The sequence below is a fragment of the Nannospalax galili genome, unplaced genomic scaffold, assembly GCF_000622305.1.
Source record: "Nannospalax galili isolate Female #2095 unplaced genomic scaffold, S.galili_v1.0 scaffold1077, whole genome shotgun sequence".
Taxonomy (NCBI): Eukaryota; Metazoa; Chordata; class Mammalia; order Rodentia; family Spalacidae; genus Nannospalax; species Nannospalax galili.
Window position 1 is genome coordinate 1,303,215 of NW_008340429.1, and position 20,156 is coordinate 1,323,370.

Sequence of the window (20,156 nt, forward strand, 5' to 3'; positions counted from 1 at the left end):
GGGGGGTAGGCACAGGTACTAACTAGCACAGAAAACTAGGTAAGAGAAGTTTGTTCAAGAAAACTTCTAGAAGCCAAAGTGTCTTTGGGTGGCAATGTGGAGGAGGAGCTGAACTGAGGGCCCTGTTTTCTAATGAGGGGCAGAGCCTGGAGTGGAGCTCCAGCCTGGCAGGAGTCACACAAATTCATCATGCTCAAGCATCATGTCTGGCCCTGTGGTTAGCTTTTGACTGACTTGTCAGGTCAACAGGGTGGGGTGCCATAGAAAAGGAGCCTGGACTACCTGAGTTTCGAAAAGAAAGCAGCCCAGAATGTTCACAAAAGACCCTGAAGGCAGTTGTTTCAATGCTTTATTGACATTTGGAAACAAACCCATCAAACTGGAGGTGATGACATCCCAGAAGCCCAAGAGGGGGTTTGCATTTTGTTCCTTGTACTTAAAAAAATTTTTTTATTAAATGCATCTTAGCAAAAGTGATTAAAAAAGAAAGGGTCAAAGGCCCAGATGTCAGTGAGCAAGAGGAAGGAGGTGACTCAGGGAAGAACAGGCCCCTACACCACAGTCTTCCCAGGACAGCCCAGGAGCTTCTACTGCCCCTTCAGACACAAGCTGTAGCAAACCAAACCCTCCTTCCTGGCCACAAGGTCACCTGCAATTGCCCTCCCTCACATTTCTTACAGTCCCCACTCCCCAGCTCTGTGCCAAGCTTTAACAGTGTCATTCTTCTCTGTAGCCTTCAAGGGGAAGCTAAAAGGGGCATTAAGGAAGACAAAAAAACAAACAAACAAACAAAAAAAACAACAAAAGTGACCTAAGCAGATGATGTGAGCTTCCTGAGGTATGGGCCACCATACAGTCCAGTCTGCTCATCGTTTATATAGTGTGGGAGACAACCCTGTGCTTACTTCTCAGTGTCCACTTAGCATCTGCACATTTGGCTTGATAATTTATTCAATTCATAAAAACTGTGTGGCCTGGGAACTCCTGCTACCCTTCAGCCTAGCCCAGCCCAACCAAAGAAGAGGTTCCTCTCGCCTCAGAACTGATACTGGGGGAGGATCTGCCTTGGCCACCGGGTCCAGTCTTGAGGGATGGAGTCAACATCCAGGCCATGTTTAGGACTGAGGAGGCCTGTGAGGAGAAACCCCAGGAATGCTTGAACCTACCATCCAAGCCTCTTCTATTATGGAGGGGGAAGGGGAAAGTTATTTTTCTTAAAAAAATTTTTTTCATATAAAAATAGATCCATTTGCAAAACAATTTCTTAGCCAGGAGGCTCCACCTCCCATTTCCTTGGAGACAAAGGGTGAGGTGTTAGGATGGTCACACTACAGCCCACACTCCAAATGAGATGCATCAAATCTCTGGGGAAGGCATGAGGAGGGGCTCAATGGCCAAGGGGCTGGTACAGAGGGTCCAGCGAGGCAAGGGCACAAAGCCTGGCAGTGGGCAGGCCCCACACTGTCACTACGCCCTAGGTACCTGCCTCCAGCTCAGGCCTGGGCCACAGTGGAACAAATAAGAGTGGTCAAGACCCTTTGCCTGGGAGACCTTTCCCAGGAAGGTAGGGAAAGGGTGGGATTTGCTTCCTGATTCCACAGAAGCAGCTCCCGATGCCACAGCACTAATAATAAATAACAACAGCCAGGAGGAAGAAGAGCAGAGGTGACAGCAGTGTAAGGAAGGATCTAGCCCAAAGGTTCACAAGTCCCATGCTATTCTCAGGGCCAGAGAAACCACAAAAGAAAAGCACAAATTCATCAAGATTGACCTAGGGGAAGGCCCACTAGAAAATGGGCTGACAAAGCAGGCTGGGTCTTGTCTGAGACCAGGCCCCCTGGGTAACAGAGAGGAGACAGGGTTAAGGCAGCAAACATGGACCCTGCTTTGGTAATACAACAGCCAGGGCTGGCTGGGCTAGGCTCAAGCCACCCCCATACTGTTCTTTCCTTTTGGCCTCCAGGCAGCTGAAGCTGGATATGATGTTTAGAGAGCAGCAGGCCAGACAGAAAGACAGGGTCAGGTGATGGAGTGGCCACTGCAGAGGGACAGCCCCTTGACCCCTTAGGCACATGCCACAGGTGGGACAGTCTGGGCTCCATTTAGGAGCTGCCATGGCCAAGGATCCCAGCTTAGCTTGCCCGGCCAACCAGCTCCTTGGCTTCTTCAAGGATTGTGGGTACTCCTTCACTTTTCTTGGACACTTTAGCAGGACCAGCAGCCATGGCATCATCCTTGGTCAGCTCTGAAGCTAGCAGAGATGTGACTGCACACCCGGCCTTCCTGTTGACTACAAGAGAAGACATGAGAACCTGAACACAGAAGACCTAATTTCTCATCTCTTTCAAACTCTGTAGCAGATGTTCAGTCAGAAGCCATGCAATTATGCCTTGTCTGATTGAGAGGTCTTATTTATTTATTTATTTATTTTTATTATTATTATTTTTTTAAATGTTAAGGAAACTTTTGTGGTTTTATTGTATCATAAGGCATATTCGTGTATTGCCTGCACATAGGTAAGTGTATCTATATCGTGCAATGTCTGCGGAGGACAGAGAGGCTGTTGGATCCCCTGGAACTGGAGTTACAGACAGTTGTTAGCTGCTATGCGGGTGCTGGGATTCGAAGCTGGGTCTTCTGCAAGAACAACCAGTGTTCTTAACTTCTGAGCCATTTCTCCAGCTCAAGAGGTCTTTACTTTAAAGGAAGGAAGGATAGAAATCCATCATGTGCAACATACCTTTGGGTAGCAAATATGAAGGTTTGAATACAGCTAACATATTTTGGGGGTTTAAGGGGATGGAGAGATGGCTTAGTGGTTAAGAGTGCTTACTGTTCTTACAGAGGACTAAGGTTCAGTTCCCAGCACCCACGTGGTAATTCATAGTCACCTGTCATAATCAAAGGACCTGACACCCTCTTCTGAGAGCACCAAGCATGTATATGGTGTGCATACACAGGTGCAAGCAAAACACTAATACACATAAAATAAAAATAATTCCTTTAGGGAGCTAGAGAAATGGATTAGCAGTTAAGAGCACTAGCTGCTGCAGAGAACCAGGTTCTCTTCCCAGCACCATATGGTAGCTAAGAGCCATCCATAACTCCAGTTCCAGGGGATTCAATAGCCACTTCTGATCTCCACAAGCACTGCACAACACGTGTACACTTACATACATGAAGGCAACACACTCATACACATAAAATAAAAATAATAAAATACTAAAATAAATAAATCCTTTTTTTAAAAAACTGGGTTTAAGTGTTGGCTATGTGACACATCAAGAGGAAGTACTCAAAGCCCATTTTCTCATTTAGGTTTGTAGGAATTAACTAGGTTTAAGCTTAGTACATATTATTTTTGTTTTCCAGGCACTCCACAGAATGTTTGTAGGCCACAATACATGGCTGCCTCAAGAGAGCTAGTCCTAGCAAAAGGCAGCCTTCAGTAAGCTTGTGAGGGGACTCTTGCAAAGAGGAACCCAGACACTAACTGGCATCACATTCATACCACATCCCCACGTTGTTCTCCAACAACCAGTGTGCACATACCCGGCTCTTTCTCACCTCTTTAAGGACTCTACAAGAGATGTATGCATGCATGTGTGCATGTACATACTGAGGGGAGAAGTGATACAAGGTATGCCAAAGAAGGCAGAAATGGGGTCAAGGTTGACCAAGAGGGGAACCCTATAAAGACATCTCAACCCCCAAGATTTTTTTGTTCATTGATGAATCCAGACTTCTGACCCCAGAATCTTTACCAGGAAGGCAGCTCCTTGGGACCATACCAACTTCATGATGCTCACTTTGTCCCATGCCCTATATAACAGCATAGAGAGACTGCATGTGCACAGTGTAAATAAAAGCCAGACATAAAGCAGTGCCTAAGCCTTAAAGAAGCAGGAAGGGATGAAAAGCCTAGTGCTTCCAAATGAAGACTCCGGGCTAGCTGGGGGTCAAGAGCAGGGAGTTAAGAGAGTCCATAGGAGCAGTGAACAAGGTGTCTGCTTTGGACCAAAAAAAAAAGCTTTAGGTAGGTGAAAGCCAAGTAGGGTAAGAGTCCAAGTCTTTGCCAGGGCAGTCAGTCTTGCAGCCATGACTCAAAGCCACTGTTTTCACACATGCAGAAGTTGCCCGCAGGTCAAGGAGGGAACATACAATATGCCCACAGGTTACCAACTTAGAAGTTTCCTCCTCCTCCTCCTCCACCTCCTCCTCCCAAGGGCACAAGGGGTTGTCTACCAAGAGGGGAAAGAACAGTGAGAACTGTGGCCGACAGCGTCTGGGTATATCTAGGTACAGACCACAGATGCGTGACCCATACCCTCAGTGCTTCACCAAGCCACTTGCTGGATTGTGAACACGCACTTTTCTAGGACCCCACTTCTCATGTCCAGAAAGATAGTTCGGTATCTCTTTACTGCTCCTCTGAGTTCAGTCTCCAGTAGTCAAAAATTACTTCAAGTATTTATGTGTACATGTACATATGTCTGATTCTAATGAATGAGTTGAAATAACACCTACTTCTAGACTCTGGGATAAAGAACACTGGTCTTTGGGAACATCTGTCCTGGGGCAACACAGAAGTTACTAAGTGTGGGGCAGCAAGCCTTAAGCTGCTCCTTTCTGCCTTCTTTTTCTAAGATTTCCTGTTGTATCTAATCTGGCAGTGTTTCAGGATTTTGCTATATTCATGAAGCTGCTGATGTATTACTTATTTCTTAAGAACCAAGGAAATATGGTAGATGGAAGAAAAAAATTTCTCTTTTAAGCCTTGAAAGTAGGTTTGCTATGGGTGGACATGATGTGGTTCAAGGTTAAAGATGGGAAAACTCTTATTCCAAATGACAAAAGATCAACAGAACCCAAGCATCCCAGCTTCCAACCTATCTCCATGGTCACCATGATGTTGAGCGATCTGAACAATCAGGAAAAATTTACTTCCTCCCTTTTTAAGACTATTGAGTACTTATAATGGCCACAGAACCAGGTCAGTGCTCTGACTACTTGGGATCTGGGAGGATTAATAACTGTAGAGGAATGGTCCCTATAGACTGAGAAGGGATGGAGAACAGTTCTGAAAAATTATTCAAAGCTCTCTGAAGCCAGAATCCTTGAAGTCAGAGGTAGATAAGAGAAAAACACCAGTAAAATCTGCCAATTAACACTTAGAACACAGCTGAATTAGACAGGAAAAGGTTAATGGTGTAGAGGTGGACAACTTTTCTAAGACACAAACTACAAACAACTACTAAAGAGGAAGTGCTCTTGTTAATAGGCTTCCTCAGGGGAAGAGGAAACTAGGGCAGATGGGGCAATCATTGTCATCCTAAATAACTCATTATTGTCTAAAACTATCCTAATTATACCTCCTGCCCTATTTTTATAAAACTGGGGAGAATAAGCAGTGATATAGAATACTTTTATAAACTTTTTCTAGAGAGGGGGGTCATTCGCTTCCATAGTACAATATTACCATGTCCAGAATTTTCCTCACAAGACTATATAAAAAAGTACTTCTGACTCGTACAGAGGGGTCACTGTCATTTCCAAACCAATAACACAGACTTAGTGGAAAGAGCACTGGACTTAAGATTCACTAAAGTAGGCTACAGTTCTAGTTTTACCATTAGACTTGGACAAAACCTTATCCTGTCTAATTCCTCCTACCTAGGAGCAGGACAGATACCAATCGTCGTTAGTCTTCTCAAGGCGCTAACCCACAGACCTATACTGGGATTAAATGGAGCTTTATAGGGAAGCCAGGAAATAGTAAAAGGAAGGTATGACAGAGAGATAGATTTCTTTCTTGACTTGCAGCTTAGTGAGCAAGTAACCTGTGTACAATTCAGGCATGGAGATAAAGTTGAGTCATTAAACCCACAAGCTGACTCAATCACTGCCTGAAATAGTAGCTGTAATACAATCACATGGATTCTTCTATTTGACACTCCAGCCATTGTTCTCCCACACCCTGTAGACCACAGCAGTTTACAAGCTTTCAATGAACCAGCTCTGATAGGAACTCTCTTCTTCCAACTCCTCAGTGACCCTCTGTGTATCGGTCACTCCCTCATGTCTCCAGAGACCTGAAGATTTTAACATTCCTGGAGACTCTAGGGGAAAAGCTAATATCTTTTAGAGACAGCTAATATCTAAAGAGACAGCTGCCTCTTTGGGAATGGGAAAGACTGTAAAGCAAACTCACCTGACACTGCTTCTGGTTCTTTGGCTTGTGAGGACCAGTCAGAGGTAGCCACATAAAGGGTAGAAGAGCTGAGTGGAGGGAGTTTGTGACCTCTGAAACTTTGAGAATGGATCCTTCTAAACTCCTGCTTAATTCTTTGAAGAGAAGGTCCTCTTAATCCTACTGTCATGGTGGTATGGCAGTAATAGTGCCAGAAAGACCTTAAAGACCATTCTAGTACAACTCAGAAGGAAAATTAGTCTCAAAAACACTGAGTGACTCCACTAAGGAAACAAGACAGCACTAGAGCTAGATTTGAGTTTTGATCTTTTGACCCCACCCTAGTCCTTGGCCTGTTGCTTGATGCCTAGCTTTCTGTTTATATTTGGTGTAAGGCTACATCACTTTAAATTATGTGAAAGTACCTAAATCTAAAAAGCTAGTCAGAGTAACTAAAAATGGTTCCATTGAAAGATTCTCTCAGATAGGTTTGGTGAGCTTAGTAAACCCAGAGCTCAGAAAGATAAGGTTACAAGCTAGAGCCAGTTTAAAACTACATAATTCTTGGGGGCTGGAGAGATGGCTCAACAATTAAGGGCACCAATTGCTCTTGCAGGGGACCCAGGTTGGCTCCCAGCACCCACATCACGTGGCTCACAACCAACTAACTGCCTGTAATTCCAGTTCCAGGGGATCCTACACTCTCTGGCCTCTGGGGGCTCCTGTATGCACATGGTATATGTAAAAACTCACACAAGTACACATAGTACACATAAAAAAAATTTTTTTTAAAACTATGTAATTCTTATCTTCAACTTCTTTTAACTTCAGTATTTCCTAGTGTCCTAAGTCTCTTATTCCCTTTTGCAGTGGGAGAAAGTCCTTTGACTAATTCAGATTCTGTACTTAAAGTGTAGTTCTGACAAAATGCTTGCTTTCTGCGCCACCAAGTCCTGGTTTCCCACTAAGAATGCAGTGGAGAATGGGGCCTCTCCAGCAAAGGGAAGTCACTGATGTCTGGCTGCTTGTGTACAGGAAACATCTGGGACTCTGCTACAATTCCTCAGGAAAAGGCTAAAAAGGGAATTCCCCAGCGAAGTCTGATGTAGGCTGGGCTTAGTTAAGAGGGTCATGGAAGATGGCAAGTGAGATGCATGGTACTTTTGTTGGGCTTAAAGTAGGTGGGTAGGAAACAATACTGCAAGGATCTCTAAAAACTGAATACCAAAGCAGTACTACTGCTTATCTGTAAGACTGAATGCTCTAGTCCAGAGTTCTAAGCCCTCTGTACTCATGCCTCCCCTCCAGAGACCTTGTACTCAGAAAATGCCATAAAATGGATGAGTTGTGACCAGAGACTCTTCTGTTTAAGAAAGGATTTAAAGTCATACTTCCAGGCAATCTTGGAAGAGAATTTCCCTCTGGGTAGTCAGAGTATAGGTAGAAATAAGCAGGTAGCCATTACAGATGGAAATCATAGCAAACTATTTGGGCCAAGGAACTGAGTTTATATGGGCTACTATGATCCATACTCTTCCCCATACACTCCTTCCAGAGTGTAACAGACATTGTAGGTCCTAGATACATCATTGTATTAGAAGTTCTACACTAGCCAAAAGCCAGCAATCCTCTTTACAATCATCTTCAAATAAAGCGAGTATACCAGTTAGCAAGTAGGGAAGAGCTTTAACTCACAATGATATTTTTGCTGTAATTCTCACCCTTTGATGGAAAGAAGCCATCACTTCTATGTTCCCAAAGAGCCCTCACTAGACAGGATAGCACAAGTCATCATGACATAATGGGAAGCTTTGGCCTCAACTTCTCTTGAACTAGTCTTTTGGTCACTGCATGCTTTCCTCCAAGGAAACAAACACACTAATCCTTACCTATACTAATATATGGGTAATTTGTGCTCGTTTGTCCACAATTCTTTTTAAAGGCTCTGGCTCAGTAATCCACTTAAATTTTCTATGTGTTCAAAGAGAGGTTCTAAGGAGCTGGAAAGCAAGGACAGTGGAAGGTAACTGTACCCAAAGAAAAAGGCAGCTCTATGTATGGCTCAGTTCAGCCCAATCCTTCAGTTGTGTGGTCCCTCTGTATTCATCTAAGGATGATACTCCCCTTCTTCAGAATTTGACTTGCTCTTGTGCTCTTATTCTTTCTCTGTATGTCTTCTGCTAGTAAAGTTGAATAAGGACTTTGACTTATATTTCTTTTGTATTTACATATGTACATATATGCATATATAAAATACAGTTTTCTATTTAGGTCATTTATTTTTCATACAAATGCACAAATGTCCATTCAGGTACCCATGTCCTATATCAAATTTATGCTTTGGGAATAAAGAAATGCAAGAATAGTCAAAGAGAATTGATTTGTTGTTAGAAAACTGGAGCTTGAGGAACTAAGTCAGGATTTCTAATGTGAGAAGAAGATAATCCTCTCGCAGTACAGGGATATGGGATATTTCTAATCCCCAGAGTATCATTCTCTACTCTTCAGCCCTCTACTGGCAGAAAAAGGAGCAGAGACCCCCTCACTCCCATCAACTGCCAGCTGGGCTCCATTTGTTTACTTACCCTGACGGGGTCCTCTCTTCCTTCGGAATGCTGCCCCTGATTGCAGAGCTTCTAGAAGACTATCCATCACACCTGTCTCATCACCCTCTATCAAGAACAAAGACAGGGATGTTATGCTCTTCAGACAGAGCAGTAGGGCAAATGTCAAGCTTCACATGAAATGCATAGATGTGGTTGGCTCTCCCTCCCCAACACTGACCAACAGTTCAAAAGAGACAAGAAAGGCTCAACCTCAAGTCTCACAGACTCATGTCTAACTTGTGTTTTTAAAATGGCCAGAAAGATTCACTGTCTATTAGTGAAACCCTACCTATTAGTGAAACCCCGAGATGCTTTATTATAATGCCTTCCTAGTCAGAACTAATCAGAGCTAACACACAGAATCCTAGAACTGTCTAACTCCAAGACCTGGGTAAGTACACAGACCACAATTGTAAATTTTTTTTTGGTCTTTCTGAGACAAGGTCTCCCTGTAGCCCCAGCTGGCATGGAACTTTCTATGTAGACCAAGCTGGCCTTGAACACACAGAGATTGGCCTGCCTCTGCCTCCCAAGTGCTGGGATTAAAGATGTGTGCCCCCATGCCTGGCCACAATTTTGAATTAATGGGCAACTGTGTCAGATAAGGTGATTCATAGCACTTGGGAGGTGGAAGCAGAAAGATCTGGAATTTGAGGTCAGTCTGGCCTACATAGAAAGAATTTGTTTTAAAAAAGAAAATAAAAAGCAGTAAAGAAACTATTATCACTACTATCACTCCTTCTTCTATCAGTGTTTCACTCCTAGCTGAGGTTTCAGAGAAAGGTTAAGGGAAGAGAAACTACTGGTCAAGACTACATTTCACTTAAGTACCGCATGAAAAGTAGCTGCATCTTCCTGAAGACAGTTTTCTATCTAAGAGCTTAGAGCTGCCTGGCTGGAATACAAAGAGTTAATGCAGAATCCTAGTTCTAGCCAGGCTCGGTTTCCAGGGCAACAGCTCAGGCTCCTGAAATCTGAAAGAGTGAAATCCCAAGGAGCCAGTAGGAAGCCAGCTCTAAGGCTGGGGTTAGTTGCTCCCACCGCCACCTGCTGTCTGAATATTAACAGTGCAGTTGACCTACATTCCAACTTCATTTGCTTGACCCGGGGCAGAGAGTAGGGCAAGGTCCACTACGCCATCTGCTGACTGTATATAATGCTCCTCCCAAATGCCAATTGGACTCCACCTTCCCCCATTACATCCTATGCAATTCAAAGGGGGTAAAAACCTTAGAAGCCCTGAGAGAAAAGGAAGGAAAATGAAGGATACTTGGTATGACCTTTAATAGCATTACTGGAACAGAGCTGATGGCTTTTACACAACTGAGGTAAAGGCAAGGGAACTACTTTAAAGGTCTTTGGAAATAAGACATGTTAGAGTAGTCCTTATGTTTGTGCTCAGCAAAATTTTACCAGAGGCATTGAGAACCCATCATTTGCAGAAAGCTTATGATCCTTAAGGATCAGCTCAGTGCCATGAGCAACACATGCTGTATTTCCGATGCCCATGGGGGAAGGGGGCAGGGAATCCCAGCAGGAAAACAGCAGAGACAGGAAACAGAGGGCCAGTAATTGAGACCATGTGCTGGAACAAAGACATGTTTCTGGTAGTGTCAGAGTTTCTGTTGACAAAAGAAGAGGGTGGCCAGCTTTCCACCCCCTTCTAGAAGTTCAATCTATTTATGATCTCAGAGATCTGTACCACATGCCGAGGTTCTAGGAATACAGTATTGGTGAAATAAATAGAAAGGGAGGGCAAGTCACTACTACAAGACAGGAAGAGCCAGGGAAACGTTTTAGGAATCCAGAAGTTTTAGTATAGGGAATAACAAGCCAGAGGGCACTTGGCCAGACAGAGGGAAAGAGTAGGTGTCACAGCAATCCCCAGATCACACAGGAAATGAAACATAATGCAAGATACAGCAAAGTGAGAAAAAGGAAAACTGCAATATGCATGAAGCTAAACTGGGGTTAAAACCCAACATCGGGAGCTCAGAGATGGAAGGTTGCCAAAATACATTTGCCAGGGCTAACCTCAGACCTGAGCTATTCTCTGTGGCTTCTAGATTCTAGATAGAGAAGCCTTCCAAATGTTCCTTTCTCAACCCATCACCCTGCCCCACTTCCTACCTGCATTCATGTCTATGAGTTGCTCTCTCTTCTGCTGTTTCTCCAGCCGCTCTTTTTCTGCCTTCTCCTTGGCTAGTTTTGCTCGCCGCATCTTTTCTTCTGTTTCCCGGCGTTTCTGGTTCTCCTTGACTGCTTGCTGAAGTGGGAGAGGGGAAGGGGAAATGTGGACATGTATATGCCACCACTAACCAATATGAGCCCCATAAGAAGTCAGTAGGTTGCCCTTACTTACTCACCAAGAACATATTCCTAAAGTTGTGCAGATCCATAAAGAATTCTTCCACAGACAACTTCTTGGGGTCAAAGACGAAGTAGTCACCTAGCTCCTTATACAGAGTCTCCATGTTAGAGTGCATCATTCGCAGTTTGTTATATTGTTCCTGTGCATCCTTCATAAAGATGTGCAACCAGGAGTAAAGGACCAAGACCAACAAACAAACACAGTATGTACAGGATGTTCAATATGACATTACTCAGGACAGAAAACACAGAAGCAAGCTAAATATTCAAAAAGGGAAAGAGTGAACCATAAACCATGGTACACCTATAGAATAGGAGGTTGCAATTTTCTAAAAGGTTATTTGGCATAAACTACTATTGAAACAAGGCTGAGACATATTATGTGGGAAAAGCTACACAATGCAGTTTCTGTTTAAAATAAATAAATCAGGAAGTGGCAGTGGCTACCTGTGGCAGGGAGGGTGTGTGTCTAACAGCAGTGGGGCACAGAGTAAGGAAATCAAGGGAGACTTTTTTATCTGTAAAGTTTGCTTTTACTTGCGAAATGACACTTTTAAAAAACTATGTATTTAATGAAAAAACCTCAAAGAGAAAAACTGAGTACTACCATCATCTCTCCTTAGACCTCGGAGTGCTTCTTCCCCTTCCTATGGAGTCACTCTTTCAAAGCAAGGATATGGTCATTTTCTCCACAAACTTGTCCTTTTCATCAGTGGCAGCTGGGAAATTCTGAATATCACGTTCCACATCAGCAATCTGTTTCTTCATCTGATCTAAGTTCTTCTGCAAGTTTTCAGCAGAAACTATAGGAAACACAGAACAGATAGCAAGAGGTTATTAGCAATTCCAGCCTCAAGATCTCTCAGCTTCACCCTTTAATCCCAATATCTATCCTGGCAGTTACTTCCTTTTATTCTCTTTGTTCTTCTAGCTGTTTCATGCGCTGAAGCTATGATCTCTGCAGTAAAAGTATAATTCTTTGCTAACTGAATTTCCAACCCTCACATGGTATAGTACTAACAGAAGACAGTTTTTATTTAATTAGAAAGAAGCTATGGAATCCCCTGAGATATTGGTCTCATTTATTTCAGAGAACAGGGTTTGGGAAGGAGGAGACATATGTAGGAACACAGAAGCAGGGCAGACATCTGTCCTACTTCAACTGAATATTCCGCCTAGTTCCAGGATAGTAAGGCCTGATGCTTGTTAATCCAGCCTATGCTTTCTGAATGACAGAAGCTATGGACCTAGATTGAAAACACCTACCCTTCCAGTTATCTTTCTCTGTGTGTGTGTGTATGTGTGCGTGTGTGTGTGTGTGTGTGTGTGTGTGCGCACACGCGTGCGTGTGCGCGCGCGCTCTAGTACCATGGTGTGGTGGTCAGAGGACAACATGCTGGCATACATTCTCTCTTTCCACGATGTGGCTCTCAAGGATTAAACTCAGGTTATCTGTCTTGGTGGCAAGCGCCTCTACACACTGAGCCATTTTGCTGGCCCAGAATTACCTTCTAGCTTTGCCCTAAACTGCTTTACCTCGGCTGGCTTTCTCCACATGGGCAAGCTCATCAGGAAACTTGAGGACATCAGGATAGTCATTCTCACATAACTCAGCCAAGAAGTGCAACAATGTCATCTTCTGATCTGTAGACTTGGTGTCTCGAAGCTTGGGGCAAGAGGAGAAATCATTTGTCCTGACCTGCCCAAGATCACCTTAGGACAACACTGGGCTCAAGTAGCCTTCCCTCTGTCCTCCTGCTCTAACCCTATCATTTACCTTACAGAGGAAGCTGATATTGAAGCCAAAAGCACCAGCATTCCTGGAACCCGCATTCATATAGTTTCCAACAAGCAGCGTAATCTCCAGGAGGCTGGAGAAGCTCTCACTCTTGCGTAACTCCTCACATGCTGCTGTGACAGACACAATCTCTGGCTTGATATTCTCCACTTGCTCACCAAATTGTAGCTTGAAGAGGATAGCATTGAGGCGAGGCCGTAGGCGGGGCACTGTGCCCATCTAGTAAGGAAGACAAGTGGTTCCATTACAGCTAATGGAGACAGAGAAGTCAGAAAAAGATGAAGACTGAGCCTCCTCTGGGAGGATCAGAGTTCCAGAGCAGAGAGTGAGAAAGGGGTTCAAAAGTGGTAAGAGGCAAGGAGGAAATGTCTAGGCTGGCCTCCAGAAGGAAGAGCTAACTGCCACAGGCCTTACTCACCACCACGCCGAACTGTTCTGACTCAGCCAGATCATCATACTCATCCTTCAGTTCAGAAAGCATTTTTAACTGCTCTGGCTCTGGCATCTGTTTAATGAGGTTCTGGAAAAGAGAATAGATGCTTTGTTGTGTATGTGGTATGGGGATGAGCTGACAACCTGAGCCTAAATTACTGACTTTCTGGTAAGTACACACTCTGCCCAAAGACAACTATGAAGGAAAATGGGGGTGGGGGCAGCTAATAAGGTGGCAGAATCTTTGAAAAATAGGTTGAAATAACCTGACCTCCAGAGAAATAAGTCAACAATGAGGAGGAAAGTTCCTTCTCATCCAAACAGGGAGGAGGTGAGGCTGGTGTGAGGCTGTGCAGAAGAGCCAGCTCTGGCAGAACAGCCTTGCTCCTTACCTGGATCATAGACTCAGTCAAAACAGCCTCATTCACCTCCAGGATGACATTCTTAATCTCCTGGTAGGGCATGCGGAAGGAACCCAAAAAGATTGCTGCCAAAAAATGAGATATAAAGACAAGTTTTTCTCAGCTTCTTCCCCAGTCTAGCTCATCCTGCAAGCTTATACAGATAATCTTGTCAAGGGGATTCTTTCAAAGCCACTGTGCCATTACAGAGTAAAAACACAAGCCCATGAGTCCAGTGTTTGGGCTTCCACTGTCATTCATCCGTAAGTGCCAGCCACACCATGTCACACAGCAGTTACACTGTTTCATTCCCCACATTCCACAAACACCAGACTGTCTTTGTTCACAGGAAGTCTTTGCTGTTTTCTACATACCTCAAAAATACCCAGCCCTCCTCTAGTTTCCTACAACCACAAAGCTGCTATTGCCTTGACCTATTGATTCTTTTTTTAAAAAAAATTTTATTTATTATTTTTATTTTATGTGTATGAGTATACTACCTGCATGTATGTGAGTGCACCTGTGTCATGCAGTGCCACAGAGGTCAGAAGAGGGCTTCAGATTCCCCTGGAATTGGAGTTAAGGACGGTTCATAGCCACCATGTGGGTGCTGGGAATCGAACCCAGTTCCTCTGGAAGAGCAATCAGTGCTCTTAACCGCTGAGCCATCTCTCCAGCCCCTGACCTATTGATCCTTAAACTGCCAAGTTCCTTTTCCTAATAAACACATCCTGTCCTTTCATCCCTCTCACATTCTAGTCTCTTTTTTAAAAAATATTTATTATTTTTATTTTATGTGTATGAGTGTATTGCCTGCATGTATGTGAGTGTACCTGTGTCGTGCTCCTTCTAGACTCTTGACCATCTACCCTAGCTTCTCTATCTGGCTTGGACACCACCATCTCTCACTTGGCTGTTCTATTACCCATTAGCACTACTCTTGTCACAACAGCCATTCCCTTGCTCCCTGCTCCTGCCACACCTTGCTAACCCAGCTGTCTCACCTCCTCTGGATTTATACTTGGGCTGATGCAGATCAGTGGCAGACCAATGATAGCGAGGGCCTCAGGGCTGCCAAGCAATCTTTGTGGGTGCTCCTATTCCACTCCCTACCATCTTTTTGGCACCTCCTCCAAAATATACTGCCCCACCCCATTGTCTTAAGAAGACCTTAGTCTTTTTCATTAAGAAAAACTTAGGCCACTCAGAAAATTACCTGTCAGCTTTATCTTATACCGATTAAAAATTGAGCATCAACTAGAGCTGATTAGAAAATGGGTAAAGACTGTTTTGGAATCACCTAAAGAAAAAAGTTGTGCCAATGCTTCTGGAGGCTTATTAGCATGTACTCTTATATATTATACAAACACACACTGGCTCTGGTTCTCTCTCTCTCTCTCTCTCTCTCTCTCTCTCTCTCTCTCATATCCCACATAGGCTCTGGTTCTCTCTTTCTCCTTCTCTCTTTCTTTCTCCTCTCTCATATCCGTTCCTCAAAAGAGGCAGCCCTAACCTTCTCCTTTAGAATATGTATAGTCAAGTCTCTTCCATCTTAAAAACCACAACCAAGGGGCTGGGGAGATGGCGCAGAGGTTAAGAGCACTGACTGCTCTTGTAGAAGACCCAGGTTTGATTCCCAGCACCCACATGGCTGCTACAAACCATCCTTAACTCCAGTTCCAGGGGAATCTGAAACCCTCTTCTGACCTCCGCAGCATTGCACAACACAGGTACACTCACATACATGCAGGCAATACACTCATACACATAAAATAATAAAATATTTAAAATTTTAAGTTTTATTACACACACACACACGAACCTCTGAATAAATGTTCCCTTCTTTTATAAATACATGTTTTCTTTACTCCATGGCATTCTGAAAATACACTGTATTCTTTTTTATATAACTTTCATTCTGTCCCCAGAAAGCCAATAAAAATCAGCAGTCATATGAGTGTGTTCTGCACAAGATCCCACCTTGCCACCTCTTACCCATATCCACTAGCCACTACTCTCTTCCCAAAAAGAGGGACTTCTTTAGTAAAGTGGCCTAATTCAGGATATTGATAGCACCTTTCATAAAGTGATCTAGATACTCAAGAATCAACTCTTTAATTTCCTCAATCACTAAGCCCTAGTAGTTCTTCCTATCTGTGCCTTCCATTTCATTCTTATTACCTTAGTTTTCAGTCCTGATTATCTTTCACTAGTTTAAAGCATCAACACAGCTCATCTTTCTTCCTACTATTCTCGCACCCAGAAACTCAGCCTGAAAAAATCACTTACCAAAGCAGCCTTCCTAAGAATTGCGCAGGATTGTAACACTCATTTTCCTAATTTAAATCTCTTCAATCACTTCCATAGCTATAAGTATTTGCAGTTCCCAGACTACACAATGTCTCTCAAGCATACGGGCTCACCCCTTTCCTGAAATGAGACAATCCCTGTCCTTCACTTAATTCTTCCTAGAAATTCTTTCAGTAACTATAGGTTAAGCAGTAACTCCTTGAGAATGTGCTCTTAGATTTGCCTCTTCAACACTCTTGATCAAGAAGCCTCCTTCCTGGTACTGGTCTAAGCATTCTAGCATACCTCTATGGCAGTACTTACTACTTTCTGTCATTACTTACCTTTCTGCCCCACCAGACAAGAGGAGAGAGATTATCTGACTTAGATTGGGATCCTTAGAATAAAATGGGCATGTAAGACATTCTTGGGGTTGGAGAGATGGCTCAGTGGTTAAGGGCACTGGCTGCTCTTGCAGAGGACCCAGGTTCAATTCCCAACATCCACATAGCAGCTAACAACCATCCTTAACTCCAATTCCTGGGGATTTGACACCCTCTTCTGTCCTCTGTGAGCACTGTACAACAAGGGTGCACTACACTCATACACAAAATATAAAATAAATGTTTTTTTAAAAAGACATTCTTGAATTAGACTGTCCTACCCTAAAATAATCTAATTCCATAGGCCCCTCCCCGCCAGTTCCGGGGAATTGAAACCAAGACCTTGGACATGCTAGGCCAATGTTCTATTGCTGCATTATATCCCCAGCCCCTCAATTCCTTTTCTTTTCCTTTTTGAGCAGAGTAAATACAGACTTATTAAGGAAGAGTAAAAAAGAACTCCCAAGAATGGGAGGGGTTCCAAAGGAGAAACACAGATCCCCCCATTCTTTTTCTAAATTCTCTTTCCCATATTAATGTCATTCCACTGAGAACAATAATGCACTATATTATAATCTTCCTTGTATCATTTTCCAAAATAACAATTACTCATATTTTACGTTCCTAGGTACACTCTTAGGAAGAGAAACTGACATTGCTTTGGTTTCTATAAAGAGACATTACCACACACTCCACTTAGTAATATCTACGGCTAATAATCTAACATTATATGGTCAAGAATAATGTGTATTTCATTTGGGGAATTGGGTGATTTTAGCCAAGTCATAACATCTGAACTTTAGTTTTCTCATGTGGAAAAATGAAGACAATTAACTCTTAAGATTATCAATGAACTTTATGAATATATACCCTTTCATCTCTAGAACACATGCCTAGCATGTACCTAACAGAGCTGATCACACAGCAGACCCATAAATATTTGTTGAACAAAATTTAAATCTGTATTACTCAGCATAAAGTAGGTACAGATCAACAGCTGAGATGAACAACAAAAACAGCATTCATTCTAACCACGAAACAGACAGTAACCATATCAACTTTGTGGAGAACTTTTTGTTTTAGTGTGTGTCCTGTTGAAATGAGCATGTTGAAGAATTTCTGACCTGAAATTTTTCTATTAATCAGGGTTCTCGGTATGAGTAGCAAGTCAGAACAGGAGAACTCGGTACTGAATCCTGAACTCTCTGGTGTTACTGATCCTACTCTGAGAAGTACAAGATTTACCTCATTTATCCTACATTTTCAAGTAATTTTAGTTGGAGCTGGAGACACGGCTCAGCAGTGAGGAGCACTGGCTGCTCTTCTAGAGGACCTGGTTTTGGTTCCCAGCACCCACATGGCAACAAACAACCATCCATAACAATTCCAGGGAACCCAACTCCTTTTTTGGCCTCCGCAGGCATTGCACGCACATGGTGCATTTATATACATGCACTCATACACATAAAATACAAATAAAAATTTTTTTGGTCTTTTTGAGACAGGGTCTCTCTGTAGCTCCAGCTGGCCTAGAACTCACTAAACCAGGCTGGCCTCAAACTCAGAGATCCGCCTGTCTCTGCCTCCTGAACGCCAGGATTAAAGGCATGCACCACCATGCTGGGCTACAAATAAATATTTTTTAAAAAACACTTTATTATTTTATGTGTATGAGTGCAGTGCTTGCATGTAGGTTAAGTGCAGCCATGTCGTGCAATGCCCAGCGGAGGATGGAAGAGGCTGTCAGATCCCCTGAAACTGGAGTCAGAAACAGTTGTTACCTACCATGTGGGTGCTGGGTATCGAACCCAGGTCCTCTGCAAGAACAGTCAGTGTTCTTAACCAGTGAGCCATCTCTCCAGCCCCCAAATAAATTTTTTTAAAATATATTTTATTATTTTTATTTTATGTGTATAAGTGTATTGCCTGCACGTGTGTCGTGCAATGCTGTGGAGGTCAGAAGAGGGTGTCAGACTCCCCTGGAACTGAAGTTAAGGAGTTCGTAGCCACCATGTGGGTGCTGGGAATCAAACTTGGGTCCTCTGGAAGAATAGTCAGTGCTCTTAACTGTTGAGCCATGTCTCCAGCCCCACAAATAAATTTTTTAAAAATTAAAAAAATGTAATTTTAGTTTTAATTGAAGCCAAGATAGTATCTCATTCCTTTTCAGAAGTGCAAAGGAAATGTGCCATGGTGAGAGCACTTGTGGTAGATTTTCTGTGGATATAAAGAGTAGGACTTGGAAAGAAGAAAGTCTGCCCAGAATAGTGGTATAACCCAAGAACTCAGGAGGCTGAAGCCATGACAACCAGGATCACATAGTAGACCCCACCTCAACTCTCTTCATTCCCAGTAAAATGAAACAAGTACAAAAAGTCTGAGGTTAAAATCTGAGGCCTGTCTCCTACTAGGCTCTATGATTAGGCAAATTCCTAAAAGTTTTATTAGACACCTGTCAAACTTGCCATGCTACTAAAGGGATGAGATGAGATACTAGAAATTTACTATGCAATGCCTGGCACAGAGCAGGAATTCAACAAAAGGAAGTTACCACTGAGGGACCTTAGACTTAAGAGAAGTAAGTTCTTAGAAGAATTCTTTCACAGTGTCAAATTACAAGAATTACTCACAGAGGTTTTGTGCTGTCTTTGAATCCAACACTTTTAGCTCTTTTACTTTTTTCTTTTGCACAGATTTTTCTTCTCCACCTTCTTGATCCTTCTTGGCTAGAGGAAAAAGGTCAGAAAAACATGATTACCAGTAAGTCATCTCTGTGCATTACCAAACAACTTCTGCCAGGCAGAGGCCTTTTGCTATTGCTCTACTGTAACTGTCTCTCCAGTGTGTTCCTTCAAGGCTCATCTCTCTAGCCACTCTTCTATTAATGAATGCCCCACCCCTGAAGCTCTCATTTCCATTTCTTCAACAGTTATCAATACTTTCTTACTTACAAGGAGCAGCTAACTCTCTGAAGAACAAAAGAGTAAATATTGTAGACATTGTAGGTCATATGATCTGCCTCAATATCTCAGTTCCATCACTGTAGCATGAATGCAGCCATAAACCAGTACATAAATAAATGGGTATGGCTGTGTGTTCCAATAAAACTTTATTAAAAAAATAGTATGTGACAGCTTACTAACCCCTATACTAGAGTCTTCTACTATTATCCTTTTATGCCTGTTAGAATTTTTCATTATTTTTCAATGTCTACCTCGACTATGACTTTCCCTATACAATTTGCAGTACTTTACCAGCTGCCTATGATCTCAATTGTTGCTGAATTTGATACCTCTTCATAGAACTTCTCACTGGCACTGCTATAAAAACAGTCTTCTCTCTACTACAAAAGTTTTGTTTTTCATCTCTACAAATCTGATGGCATACTAAAGAATTTCTAAGATGGGTTTAGAAACAAAATAATACATATCATTTATGTATCATCTGGGTGAACTCGAAGAGAGATACACACCTCTCCTTCCACACTCTTCTTACACTCTTGTTTGTTTTTGTCTTTTTTGAGACAGGGTCTCCCTGTAGCCCCAGCTGGCTGCACTCACAGAGATCTGCCTGCCTCTTCATCCCTAGTGCCGGGATTAAAGGCATATGCCACCATGCCCAGCCTTTCTTACACTCTTTAAAGCAATATATCCATCCTTTTTCATTAAGTCATTCCTGCTAAATGTG

At 42.9% G+C, this 20,156-nt stretch overlaps 1 protein-coding gene across 3 annotated transcripts in view; it reads right to left on the reverse strand.

The window, feature by feature from the left end:
- Nucleotides 1-1,223: 1,223 nt before the first annotated feature.
- Nucleotides 1,224-20,156, reverse strand: part of Diaph1 (diaphanous related formin 1) — a 103,411-nt gene continuing 84,478 nt past the window's right edge. For all 3 annotated transcript variants that reach the window (XM_017798806.2, XM_017798805.2, XM_008835505.3), the window contains 10 exons: nucleotides 19,100-19,195; nucleotides 13,789-13,883; nucleotides 13,383-13,484; nucleotides 12,944-13,183; nucleotides 12,703-12,832; nucleotides 11,845-11,969; nucleotides 11,163-11,327; nucleotides 10,927-11,062; nucleotides 8,776-8,862; nucleotides 1,224-2,290 (listed from right to left, as the gene is read on the reverse strand). In XM_017798806.2, coding sequence (XP_017654295.1) covers nucleotides 2,133-2,290; nucleotides 8,776-8,862; nucleotides 10,927-11,062; nucleotides 11,163-11,327; nucleotides 11,845-11,969; nucleotides 12,703-12,832; nucleotides 12,944-13,183; nucleotides 13,383-13,484; nucleotides 13,789-13,883; nucleotides 19,100-19,195 — 1,334 coding nt within the window. In that variant the 3' untranslated portion in view covers nucleotides 1,224-2,132. The remainder of the gene's footprint in view (nucleotides 2,291-8,775; nucleotides 8,863-10,926; nucleotides 11,063-11,162; nucleotides 11,328-11,844; nucleotides 11,970-12,702; nucleotides 12,833-12,943; nucleotides 13,184-13,382; nucleotides 13,485-13,788; nucleotides 13,884-19,099; nucleotides 19,196-20,156) is intronic.